We start from the raw sequence: 13,562 nt of genomic DNA on the forward strand, positions 1-13,562 counted from the left end.
TTTATTTTTTGTATTTTCTGCATATTCAAAATTAACTTAAGCATTTATTCATCTACTTTAAATGTATACTCTTAAAAAACTGCAGGTTATTACAATAATCCTGCCAATGTTCTTACCTGTTTAGAGTTTATTTCTAAATATTCAATAAACTATTTCCATTCTTTTTCTAAAAAGTTTATATTGATTTCTTATTTTTCTGGTAAGTTTTGCCATTTCTGCATAAGTTTTTGTATCCATTCTTCTTTCGTCGTGACTTAACATTTTTGGGTGTCATTTTTTAATTTACTGGCATATTTTGTATATTTGTATATTGATGTTTTGAACATTCGTTGTAAGCCATTTTGGGCACAGCTATTTGTGGGAAAGCAGCATATAAGTCAACTCAATCAGCCAGAAGTGGCACTGACACAAAGTGACCAGCTCTAGAAATAACTTCCACTGCAGTGCTTTAAGGAGCTGCTTAGGTTGCAGTCCTGTAAACACTTACCTGGAAGTCAGCCCCATTGAACTCAAGGGAGATTACGCACTTCCTAATAGATACAAATGAACTTACTTTGACTCTTGTGCAAAAAGATGGTGCCTAAGGTGCACTTGATTTTCATTATGCGGGAAGCTGAACCTTGATCCTTCAACATGCACAGACTTTACCACTATGCCTTTTATGAAGCAAACAGTATTTCATGAAAGTGCAAGAAATCATACTTCAAGTACTTGGACAGAAGTGCTCAAGTGTGTGCAACTAATTTGTTGGCCATTGGAAGCAAACCTGAATAACCATGTGTGTCAAACTGACAAGTGCTGTGAAGCATCTAGCAGAGGAAAATGAACACTAAGGGATTATGTTCTATTGAATTTCTTCTGTGTATTTGTAATTGTTGCCTGGTGTTTGTTGATGCAGCTGGTACTAAAAATATCATGTGGGAAGAATTCATTAGCTTTGGAATACTAAATGAGTTTGATGCTATACAATTATTGGTGGGTATACTATTATTGGCTTAAGAATAGGAAAATCACACGGCCAAGGATACGATGGCTGCTGTTACAACGGCAGGAAGGTAAGATGGCGTGAAAGCTAAAATAAAGATTAGATACTGCAAAGCTGACTTTTTCTCTTGTGCGGTACTCAAACTGTTTGTGAAGGACTTGAATGTACCCAGATATATTACATTGGTACTGTCAAACCTGTAAGTTTCTTCCTATGAGAATGCAATGAAAATATGTCTTATTCCAACTGTGACATTTGGAAGGTTGCTGGGATAACTGGGTATGAGATGATAGGAAGAGAGTCCTGAGCAAGGGTTGCTGGGATCTGTCTGATCCTTGAAACTCTCCCCAGTCATACTCTGCACCCTTGACTGTAATGTGTCGGTCACGACTGGACCTAATGGTCAGGAGTCCCTTTACCTTTATCTAATGTGCCCTAAAACTCTTGCTTGCCTGGATGGAGAATAGAGAGGGATGTATGTAGAAACTACGGTAATCTGTAGTACAATGGGAAAAGCTATGTTTGTTCTGCTCACTTTTGCCTTTAGGCCTGCCCACTGCTGGTATGTGGCCCCCAGAAGTTTGCCTGGAAGATAATGTGGTTAAAAAAGTTTTCCCATGCCTGCTGTAGATGCTTCCTTTTAACATGCCAGTTCCTGAATGCAATAGGGCTATATAATCAGGTAAAAAGTCTTTTATTCACATTGAAAATAATTTTATTTTGATATAAGTTTGATATTACATTAGGTACATTACAAATCCGATCTTTTTAAAAACCTAACCATTAAATCTACAGTTAAATAAAATAGGATCTTCTTTAAGATGCCACCGTAAATTTAGTTGAATTTTCTTTGCATTCATTTTTTTTAAAAGCATGATTCACAAACATCAAAGCTCTCATCTTAGCCCTTCAAGAGCCAACACTGAAGTTCCTTCAGATTTTTAAAGCTAGCAAAAGACATGTCTAGCAGTTCTGCCCTAAGCGCATTGATTTAAAAATAACTTATTGATGCCAATAGAGCTTACTTCCAAGTTAAGCTTGTAGGCTTTTGACATCAACTTATGAAACGTCAGTGGGAAAAACAGTGGTTACTATCAGAAGAACATCCAAGGTCAGCAACTGGTTTGGAAACATTGTTTGGTCCTTAGGACATTTCCAATGTTATTTCACAGTTTAGTGGAGGAATGCTTCTGTTTATCTTCCCACTCCAGGGAAAAACAATACATGGGATTTCCCTTGAAATGTCGACCCTGTGAAAACTTGATTGTCCTCTCACACAGGCCCCGTGCAGACATAGTATTTAAACAAAGTTGCATCTGGAATACCTAAACCATTATCCCTGGTGTTAATCTCTATACATGATTAAGGCTGTTTCTCCCTTCTCCAAGCTCTTATCAGGCGGCTTGCTTGTCTTTTCTTGTATACATTCTTTAGTAGCAGAGCTTACTTTAGCAAGCTGAAACCAGGGTTTCACTTTATGTGGGATTGTAACTAAAGTTCTGGCAACAAACAAAGGCTGCTGCTAATCACAATTAATTGTTATGACTGCACTGGGCCATAATGGGAGGTGGGGGGTGGGGATGGAAGGGAAAGAGAAATATGCAGGCAAAAATGCTTTTTGTCATTATGACACCGAAATCCCAACTGCCTGTGGTACTCTGTGCAAACATACAATGGTAAAATATTACACCCAAGTTTGACTTATGAAGCTGGACAATACATCTACGCACACAAATGGTCCCACACAGTAATTTGCAAACACAGTAGTTGCCAAACCAATAGACTTTAGTGCAGAGTGAAAATAAAGTGAGGGACAAAATACACATTCCAAGATGCTTTCCCAAATTATTTTTCAAGACCTCCTGAAACTTTGAAATAATCCTTAACATAAGGTATACATTTTTCCAATATATATTTTTTTATAAAAAACCTAAACTGGCAATTGACCTTTGAACATACTGCTGCCTTTCAATTTTTTAAAAAGTTTGTTTTTATTTATTAAATTTGTAGTTGCAGTATAACTAGACGATTCACATGCTCCTTAAATCTATGGGGCCCAATATGCTAGGCACTTCAATAGGACAACTTTCATTTGTTCGGTAGTGCTTGCCTAAAAATCCTCACGAGCCTTACTGAGGGGAATGAGGTTGACCTGTCAATGGATTGCATCAGCGCTAACTGAACTCGCACAAAAGATTGCTGTTAATTGAACTTTCTTGCCCCACCTAACATACGCCGCCTCTGCAAAAACTCCCTCAAATATGGTTGAGGCATAGTTATGTATGAATAATCAGCTGCACTTCAACTACATTGTTCCCCCCAGTCTCTTTCCAAATTAGAAGAAATGTTCTAATCTGCTCTAAATGAATCTTATTCCAAGAGGCAGCTTGCTTTTGCTTATGAACTCATCCTGTGGATTGTGGCTCAGTGAGTCCTAACTACCTGCTAAAACCATGCAACGTTTGCTGCTGTTGCCATCCCATAATTTTTTGCAGCAGAGAAGGGGGAAAGACAGCATTTTTTTTTGAAGTAAAGGAAGAAGCATCGAGGGCATAGAACACTTAGGAGAGATCCTCAAGGTCGTCTTATAATGTCTGCTTTATAAAATGGGCTGTCTTTGCAAAACTGACATAGATTGGGATTTACAGTGCTATCATTATAAAAGTTAGAAAGACAACAACTGTTTCACCTGCTGTTTCCACCTATGTTAAGATGGCTGTGATTGAGCAGAGTGCAAACATGCATTCCTGACTTGCTTGTTTTGTCCTGCTCTGCCTGGAGGTAGCAGCAACAAAACATGAGCCTTGGCTTAGTGGCTTGCAAACCAGCAATCAAGGCTTGTTTCCCCCCCAAAACAATCAAGGCTTGTTTCCCCCCAAAAAACAGCAGAGGTTGACACATGGTTAAGCCAAGGCTACTGGTTTATTACTCCGAGCAGGGCAGAATGAAATAGGAGCACGCACTAGCCTGCTTCTCATTCACAATTACCTTGATATGCCAGCCAGGCCACTGACTCTCAATAATTTTCTGAAGAGTGTGTCCTTTTCTTTCTCTCTACCTGCTGTATCATAGCTGCCTCCAAGTCCCTCAAAATAACTTGCTTTAAATAATAGGGGAGCTAAAGAACAGGCAGGTACAAAGGTGTCCATTGGCATGGACACAATTTTGTCTCAGTAGTTGAGAAATGGTCTGAATTGGAGTTCTGCTGTATCTTGTAAATGCGTTCACTGGCCAACTACACAGACAGTTTAAAAAATGAAATGTCTATGCAGAGCACAAAAAGGATTTTTGAACAGAGCAGAAGCAAAGCACCCGTGTTAGGCTTCCAGCTCAGGGACAAGATTTATTCTTTACAGCTACAGTACTGACATTTAGTCTCCTGCTCAAAACTCAACTGCTCACTCAGGCTTTGAGGAGGGTTTCAGATATGTTGGTGTATGAGACTGATCTACTGATTTTTGATGTATTTTGTATTTGTTTTATGGATGCAATTTTATTGTCGATTTTATAATGTTCACTGCCATGTTTTTATTTGATGTTGGTGGTAATAGAAACTTTTGCAAAAAATAAATAAATATATACCTGGTTTACTTACAGAAAAAACACAGAACCTACAATGTATAATATGAAGGAGCTGTACACCATTCATAAAAATGAAACATCTTGCATGGGAGTCCTCTTATACTTCAAGGCAGCCTATAAGGAGAATTGCGATGGCTCAGAAATAAGTAAATGACAGTTCAATCAATGAACTACTTACGGTAAATCAAAGCAAGTACAGTACTCTTAACTCTGTGCAGCTTCACTTAGCATTAAAGGATCAAATCTGGCATCTTCAAGGGCTTCAGACGTACAGTGGTGGCCCGCAAGACGAATGCCTCGCAAGACGGAAAACCCGCTAGATGAAAGGGTTTTCCGTTTTTGAGCTGCTTCGCAAGACGATTTTCCCTATGGGCTTGCTTTGCACGACGAAAACGTCTTGCAAGTGTTCCGATTTTTTTTCGCTCCCCCCTTTTTTTAATAGCCGCTAAACCGCTAATAGCGCTAAGCCGCTAATAGGGTTGCTTTGCAAGACGAAAAAACCGCGCGGAACGGATTAATTTCGTCTTGCGAGGCACCACTGTAACTAGTTTATAGATTAGGTAGTGGGTACCAAAGGCTAAATTATACAAGAGATTAATAATGATTCCTCTGCTGTTTCCAGTATAAATAACTCCTGATACCAAAATCTAAAGCGGAATTTGCTAATAGATTCAGGGTGAGAAATTGGCATTATTTTCAGCTCTCCTACCCCACCCCAACCAAAATACCAATGTATTTCATATCTGGCAACAAATGTGCCCCTTTGATTTCAGATTAAAAAGCCTGGGACACAAATCTTTAGGCGGCTCATTTGCCAGAATAAATGTATTTAGCATTAACTCTGAAAGTGTTTGGACCAAACTAAGCATCCTAGAGCACAATATAGATCAGGAGGCTTAGTTTGGTCAGAATCGAGTACAGTATACACTTCTAGAGTTAATGCTAAATTAACTGCCATCGCTGCTAGAGGGCCATGAAAGTTTGTGTCCCGGGCTTTTTAGACTCGTCTACCCAAATTGATGCTTTTGAATTATGGTGCTGGAGGAGACACTTGAGAGTCCCATGGACTACAAGAAGATCAAACCTATCCATTCTTAAGGAAATCAGCCCTGAGTGCTCACTGGAAGGACAGATCGTGAAGCTGAGGCTCCAATATTTTGGTCACCTCATGAGAAGAGAAGACATGAAAGGCATGAAAGTTACAGAGTAAACTATTCTAATTGCAAACAGACTATTTCCCATGCCATCACAAACCCATAATTATGGGAGAAGAATATGTTAAGAAGAAAAGACTGCTTGTGTTTTCAATTAAACATATTGCTTGACAATGTATTTTTCAATTACAGGTCATAGAGCACCCCCCCAAAAAAAAGTTTCCTGAAAGTCTAAGGAGAACAACAATGTACAACAACAGCAACAACAAAATCAAAGAATGACATCTTAATACTAAAAGCAGATCTCTCAGGCCACTTTTAAAAATGGAGGACTGTATGCTGTGAATAACAGACACTCGTTTGCATTGCAATAATAAAGTATCTAGTATACCAGGTCTTGGTTGTTACTGAAGGTTGACCCAGTTCAGCAAATATTGCAGATTTAGAAGTTTAACTGTAATCAGTATGAGCATTCTCCAAGTACATTTCAGTACTTTTTCAAGATTACCACTTGGATTGAAAGATGCACAGGTGGAAGTCAGTTTACACACAAGAGGACTTTCCCACCAATCCTATTCTCTGCAACCTCCCTCCTCCCCTCCCACGCTGCTCCTGAGGGTTTGGAGAGACTTGGATGGCATGGGATGTGACAAAAAGGAGACTAGAATCAATGGCAATAAGGATGGGGGGCCTCATGTATGAGCAGATGAACCTTCTGCAAGGACAAAAACAGCTTTGTATCCAATCCCCACAGGTTTACAATGGAAGTGTTAACTGCTTGAGATTAGCTTTTATCATGGGAAGTAGGTCCAATTATTGCTGGGGTGAGTACAGCATTCCGTTTACTCGAATGAAAGCTGTTGTATCTGGTTGTAGCCTGTCACAAATACTGTGTGTGCCTATAGCATTCCCTACCTCAGGCATAGGGCAAACTCGGCCTCCCCAGATGTTTTGGGACTACAACTCCCATCATCCCTAGCTCACAGGATCAGTGGTCAGGGATGATGGGAATTGTAGTCTCAAAACATCTGGAGGGCTGTGTTTGCCTATGCCTGCCCTACATTCTTGCTGCACCTGCAGTATGGCAGGGGAAGAAGCGTGTCAATGGAAAGCTTTTCTTCTTTCACCAATATTCTCATGGCAGAATCCTGGATAAGCTTCTACAAAACCAAACTGAAGACCATTAATGTATTTTAACCTTTGGTTACCAGTAAATTTTCCCCCAAAGCTTAGTAACTGCTTAATAATTCTTGCAACATTTAGTTTTGCTAATTCAGGAAAAGTCATCTGGGGAACCTCAACACTCAGAAAATAATGGGCAGCATACTGTGCGGCGCCACTAAAAAAAACAAGGAAGTTGTCAAAAATTCAAAGAAACATCAAGTCCAATCAATTAACCCTGGTCAAGAACCCCGGCCCCGCAAGACAAACAAACCATGAACAGATGTGACTTAGGTATCTAAGAATGCAATCCTAATTAAATTAGTAGGAAGAATAGAGAACTCAGTTCCAAGTAAAAGAGGTTTGCAGAATCATCTAATACATTAAACCAAATTGGGCATATTTTAGTTCCAGGCATATCCCTAGATTTTGAAGGGGAAAAAATGGAACCTACAATATCTACTTTGCTAGAAATCCAAAAGGCACCTTGGCTCCACCCATACTGAAAATGCCTCTCTACCATTTTGTTCATGCAAGGAAGACTGGCAAATTAAAGTGGGTGGGGCAGAGGGGGCGTTATTCAAGTTATGATACTGCATGTACATTCTAAGTATCAGAAAGTACTGTATACAACATTAGTTTTGCAATTCAATACAAATTGCATGATCTTCAAAACAAAATAATCTCACAGGGTTCACATATATTGATCAGATAATGCAGGCATCGGGAACCTCTACTGATTATCACTTATGGAACCTTGCATATAAAGATGCTTAGGTACTGCTGCATGGCTTCTTTTGTTTACCCCATAGCTTAACCGGGAGAATAATGAGGGGAAACTGATTAAAGTGCTCAACTGCCACATATTCTTTGAAGCTCACTTTGGAAACACTCTCCCTGTGCCTAATACTACTTGTCCTACTCCAGTCAGTCTGTTCCAACCAAAATTCTTTCTCCACCTGCAACAGTTATAAATATCTAGGAAAGATTATGCAAAGCAGTTATAATCCAGAACAACATCTTGGAAATAATGGTGTAGTTTTGCTCTGTATTCAGCCATCGAACTCTCTGTTAATGTGGTCTCCTAAATCAAGGCCAGGCATAGGCAAACTCAGCCCTCCAGATGTTTTGGGACTACAACTCCCATCATCCCTAGCTTACAGGACCAGCAGTCTGGGATAATGGGAATTGTAGTCTCAAAACATCTGGAGGGCCGAGTTTGCCTAAGCCTGTTGAAGGCCAATGGATTTCAGAGCCACTCAGGTAACATTTAATCTATTTTAAAAATTGAATTCTGTATACACCAGACTACAATGACTAGTTTCACAGGGGGGGGGGGGTCAGCTGAGGTACTATATTTCCATTAACACGTAGAAATCGTGTTTTCTCTTGCAGATTCATTTTAAAGTAAATATTTTCTAAGATAAACTACACTGCCCTTAGAACAAAACAAATGGAACATAAATATTTTTATATGCAGTATTAGACGCAAAATAGCTTACAAAGGTTTGCTTAATTCGGAACTCAGGCACCAAGACTCCTGTTTAAATTTTCTCCAAAACCGCATATTAAATTTACATCAGCAAAAGTGACTATATCCTTTTTAAAGCATGTGATCACTGAGAACTATAGCACTTTTCTTTCATCAGTGATCTCAATGCTCCTCTGTACAAAAATCTACCCTGTACACATCTGGACAGAAACTGTTGCACTGTGGCTTCTTAGCTCTTGTCAACAAGCAAAACCACAGCTTAAAGCAGCAATTCATAGACAAGCTAATTGTAAAAGAATCAGCAAAGGGTTCAAAGGCACAAGGCTGAACTTTAGAGGTGACATACAACAGTGTTATCCTTGCACAGTGGACTTCTCCTTGTGCAAGGGGACTTATTCCTTTTCTCTCCTCTGCTCATCCGCAAAATCTGCTCCAGAGGTGGGAATATTCCGAGTCAATTATGGGGGCACATCGGGGAGGAGAAGAAAGGAAAATCCCATTATATCCACTGGTGTGACATTGGATAATGCCCTAGAAGTGGCTTGATCAACTGTTGATACCTACACAGAAAACAGAGTTGTAAATGAACGCAACTGCCAAATTCCCCAACTTTTAAAAAAAATGCTACTCCATTATTTTCTCTGCTTTTCAGTGAAAGAGAAGCAGCCTATGAATGTAGATTTAGCATGCTTGTGTATTTAGCAAGTGGATTTAACACCTTCCATTTCTAAAGGATTTGCATGTGACCCTAAGTCATGCTAAACTAAAAAGTATGGAGAGGTGGGTTGTACAGCAGCACTTGCTTAAATACACCTTGTTCTTTTCTGGAACACCAAAACAGAATGTGATTAAGTACCAAAAGTATCTGTGTACTTCTCTTTTTTGGTGCCAGTGTGCCACTTAGCAAGAAACAGTCTGGTACAGATGTCTGGTTTGTCACTGCTTAGATATACAGCATTAAAACTACAGCATGAATGCTGAAACTCTGGTATCAGCCAGTCTTATCCAATCGTCTCATAAGAAATCCACATGGCCAATTACTTTAAAAAAAATACTCCTTCAACCTAGTAGATTTTATGCAGAGAGAAAATTGTTCCTGTTTTCTTTCAGTACCACACACTTGACATCTGAATAAGGAATGATGTAGTCATACTATTTGTTCCATCCATGAGATTAAAGGGTTTAATGCATCTAAATGCCTTTGAGATTTCTTTAAACATTTTTATATACACAAGTCTTCTTTTTCCACACATATTTACATGGCAAGTATTTCAGAAGAAGAACCACTATGTCTACATCTCCACAAGCATAGCAGCACATTGGAGCTGCTTCTTGTAGAAAAAGAAATCACAGAAGCTCTGGGAGTAAAACTTAAATGACAATTCAATGATGTAAATATATGACCTTGTCATATATTTCAGACTAAGAGGCTATTAAATTATATTGGTACTTCAGGATAAGGTTTTTGGAAACAGCTAGACAGCAGTTTTACATCCCTCTTCCTTTTCATGACGGAATAGTATTTTCTCAGTTTACAGATTTTTCTTTTTATACATAGAGAGAGAGAGAGCATGTACAGGCAGTACATTTCAGGATCTAGCTCATTCTCCCCGATAGATACTGGTCAACCGTTCTAACTCTCTGCAGTTATCCATGGAGATGGCTTCTGCTTTCCTTCGAAGACGTTCGTCTCTGTACACTTTTGCTGCATACAGTAAATCTGTTTCTTTAAAAACAAAAACAAAGTAAATAAAACATATTGGCAATAGCTGACAAATGTTATTTATTTCATAAAACGTATACACCACTTGAGTGTAAAAAAACCTCAAAGTGGTTTACAAAAAGAGAAAACAATAAAATGTCATCTACTTCTTTCATATGATGCCAATACTAAAATGATTCAGATCCACAAATTTTCAACCTGCCAGAGAGTACCCTCTTCTCTTGGATGCCATGTGGCTTTCAGTTTTCTCTCTCCCCTTTTTTATTTAATATATAAACCACCCTATAACAATGGATCATAGAAGCCGTGTACCAACCCAAGCTGGAAGAAGGTGCTCCAAGCCACTCATGCAACTTACAAACCCAGTCCTTTAGAGGGGCTACCTCTATCCAAATTACAAACCCAGTCCTTTAGGGGGAATACCTCTCTATAGTTTGCACTGAACCTAAGCTTATTGGCCTTCATCCTCCTCATTACCACAGCCCAGCATTGATCTAGATAGACACCCTCATCTGGATTCAATATAAAGGAGGGGGGAACCCCTAGATGTAACTGACAAACTGCTGACACAACATTCCAAGTCCCCAGATGACCTCACCCAGCCATTTCATGTAGATGTTAAAAAGCATGGATAAGGCTTCTGCCTTCAGGACCCCAAAGCCAGGGATGGAGTTGAACACCCGCTTCTGTCCAAGTACAAGAGGAACTACTGAACAGCAATGCTGTCCACACCCAATCAAGCAACATCTTTAGGAGGTTACTATAACAGATACTATTAAGAACAGTGTCTAAAAAAACCCACAGGGCTACACTGTGTCTCCCTACTAGCAAACATAATCCCACAAGGCAACCAAGACAGTTTTGGTGCCAAAACCAAGGCTAAACCCTGAATGAAATGGAGCTATAAAATGAGTTTAATTCAAGAGTGTCTGAAATTGGTCAGCAACCTGCTTGAACATCTTCTCCAGGAAGAGGATGCTAGCCACCAGAATATAATTGTTGAAGTATTCGGAGTCCAAATAAAGTCCGTCCCCCCAAAAAATTTATGACTGCTTCTGAGGAGGTTGGGGTCATTCCCCCTCTTGCTGACAACAAATATAGCACTTCCACTGCAACTGTTTGAAGCACTCTACAAAGATCACCTTAATAATTCTTATACAAGAAGAGCCTTATAAGTCAAACAAGGAGGGCAGGTGGGTGTGGTTTAGGGAAAATAAAACTGGATCTCACAAACCTCTGAAAAGGGGGGAAACTCCCTTAGGATCCATGCCAGTATCTCATTCTATTCAGAGCTACATGTTATTTTGGTATAATGCCTTTATTTTTTAAAAAAAATCATAAAGTCTACTTACTTTGTTGCCTCTCTTTCCAACAGTTATTTCGAATGTTGGACACATAGTCCTCTTCCACACTCTTTTCCACCTTCTGCAAATTTGCACCTTTATATTCATTTTTAAAGTCCTTGTTGACATAATAAGCAACACCCAAGTTTTGTGTCTGCATCTGAATGGTCTGTCCTGAACCCCTGTAAAGACATCCCATACTAATTGTCAGCCTGTGTCACTGTCCGCAATGTTGTTGTCAGCAAAGAAAAATCAAAGAGGGTTTCAGATTCATTGCAACATAAATTAGAGTTTTCACAAAAGTCTTTACATATATACAACACCAATTTGCCATGTCTGTAAAGAAGGAACCAAAAATGTTGTAAATGATGTCTTGTATCTGGTGTCTGGTTTTCTGTAAACTCTATACCTTCCATGTCGTTGGTTTGCTAAAACATGTCTAGAACTTATCACAATGATGTGGGCATTCTATTGAGTTAGATTGCTCCTAATTAGAAGGCTCCACATTCAATATCCTAGCATGCAATTTTCCTTTTTCACAGCTACTGCACACTGGATCAACATCTCCATCAAGCTATTCACAACAGCAAAGTCTCACTCCTGAGTCAGTCACTGCCAGTTCAGACCCCATGAGTGGATGTGTGAAAGATTCCCCCCCCCCATGTAACACTTTACACTTGTTTACCCTGAATTGAATTTTACAGTTCATTTTGGAGAGGTCCTCTATATTTACCTTTGCTTCATTTTTTTTATTAATCTACAAGAAAATATATTTTCATACTAAAGGGTTAAATTAAGAAATTCCCTCTGTTCTTAATTGCCTATATTTACAGAGTCAGCCAGGTTAAGATAGTGGCTTCCATTACCATAGGAAACTGGAAGCTAGTAATGCTGAGGACTTCTCACCTTCTAGGGAGAGGCTATCACTCGGGTAGGAGGTCCTGGCGTCTGACACATGCGACTGCAGTCTAGCTACTAACAACGAATCTACTATTAGCATGAAAACATAATGCACATTGCATTAGTACATGGGTAGGCAAACTAAGGCCCGGGGGTCGGATCCGGCCCAGTCGCTTTCTAAATCCAGCCCGTGGACGGTCTGGGAATCAGCGTGTTTTTGCATGAGTAGAATATGTGTTTTTATTTAAAATGCACCACTGGGTTATTTGTGGGGCACAGGAATTTGTTCATCCCCCCAAAAAAATATAGTCCAGCCCCCCCAAGGTCTGAGGGACAGTGGACCGGCCCCCTGCTGAAAAAGTGTGCTGACCCCTGCATTAGTAGATAAACTACCAATAGAAGTAAGTACCAGAAGGAAAGCCATTTGTTTTAAGCAATCCAAATAAGCACTAGGATTCCACTCACAAAAAGCCTGAAATTAGCTGCGGTTGCCATCTCCAGATCTCTAATTCTAAAAATCAAAACTCAGAACCACTTGTAAATACTTCTTATTTACATCAGTGTTTCCCAACCTTGGGTCTTGAGCTGTTTTCAGACTACAGTCCCCATCATCCCTGACCACTGGTCTTGCTAGCTAGGGATGATGGGAGTTGTAGTCCAAAAACAGCTGGAGGGCCAGGGTTGGGAAACACTGATTTACAGCATCATGCTGCTAGTTTAAAGTGCAACCAAATGGGTAAATTTCACTGTAAGCTCTACTTTAAACCTTGTCAAGGACAACCATGTGAGAATGATTTAAGGCCTCTTTTCCCAGTGAAGGTCAAAAATAAGGCGCAGAACCCCTTACATGACCTAAGTGATGTAAACATAGCACAGACCCACAATAAGCCATTGTTCAGCTGAACTGAGCTTCTATATTGAGCTAGTTTTTCAAGGGGGTAATAGGAGCATTTCTTGCTTTCGGATTTTCCTGTTCATTTCTGAATTGGTGCACACAAAGGAGAAAAGCTCTGCAATACATAAAGCTTGAAAAAATACAGTAACAGCATAGGTATTTTAAAATATCCATGTAAACCATACAAATATTAATAGTACTACTTACGATCTTGGATATAAGGAGTATGGAGGATTAGACACCATCAACTGGCTCAGCAAAGAGACAAGGATCAGCACAATAATTGGCATCAGCTGAATGAACATAGAGAAGCCGCCCTGGAGAAGG

At 39.6% G+C, this 13,562-nt stretch overlaps 1 protein-coding gene and 1 long non-coding RNA gene across 2 annotated transcripts in view; one reads left to right on the forward strand and one right to left on the reverse strand.

Moving 5' to 3' along the window:
* The first annotated feature begins 1,669 nt into the window (after positions 1 to 1,669).
* On the forward strand, positions 1,670 to 7,316 carry LOC310686233. Its single transcript, XR_014515781.1, has 2 exons — positions 1,670 to 4,843; positions 5,116 to 7,316. It is a non-coding gene; the product is annotated as an uncharacterized lncRNA (long non-coding RNA).
* The window catches only part of DNAJB14 (DnaJ heat shock protein family (Hsp40) member B14), a 31,836-nt gene continuing 25,217 nt past the window's right edge, over positions 6,944 to 13,562 (reverse strand). Inside the window, exons 6-8 of the mRNA XM_083459424.1 lie at positions 13,443 to 13,552; positions 11,450 to 11,622; positions 6,944 to 10,100 (exon numbers count right to left, since the gene is read on the reverse strand). Coding sequence (XP_083315550.1) covers positions 9,976 to 10,100; positions 11,450 to 11,622; positions 13,443 to 13,552 — 408 coding nt within the window. The 3' untranslated portion in view covers positions 6,944 to 9,975. The remainder of the gene's footprint in view (positions 10,101 to 11,449; positions 11,623 to 13,442; positions 13,553 to 13,562) is intronic.

Source organism: Podarcis liolepis (assembly GCF_965112155.1).
Source record: "Podarcis liolepis genome assembly, chromosome: 9".
NCBI lineage: Eukaryota > Metazoa > Chordata > Lepidosauria > Squamata > Lacertidae > Podarcis > Podarcis liolepis.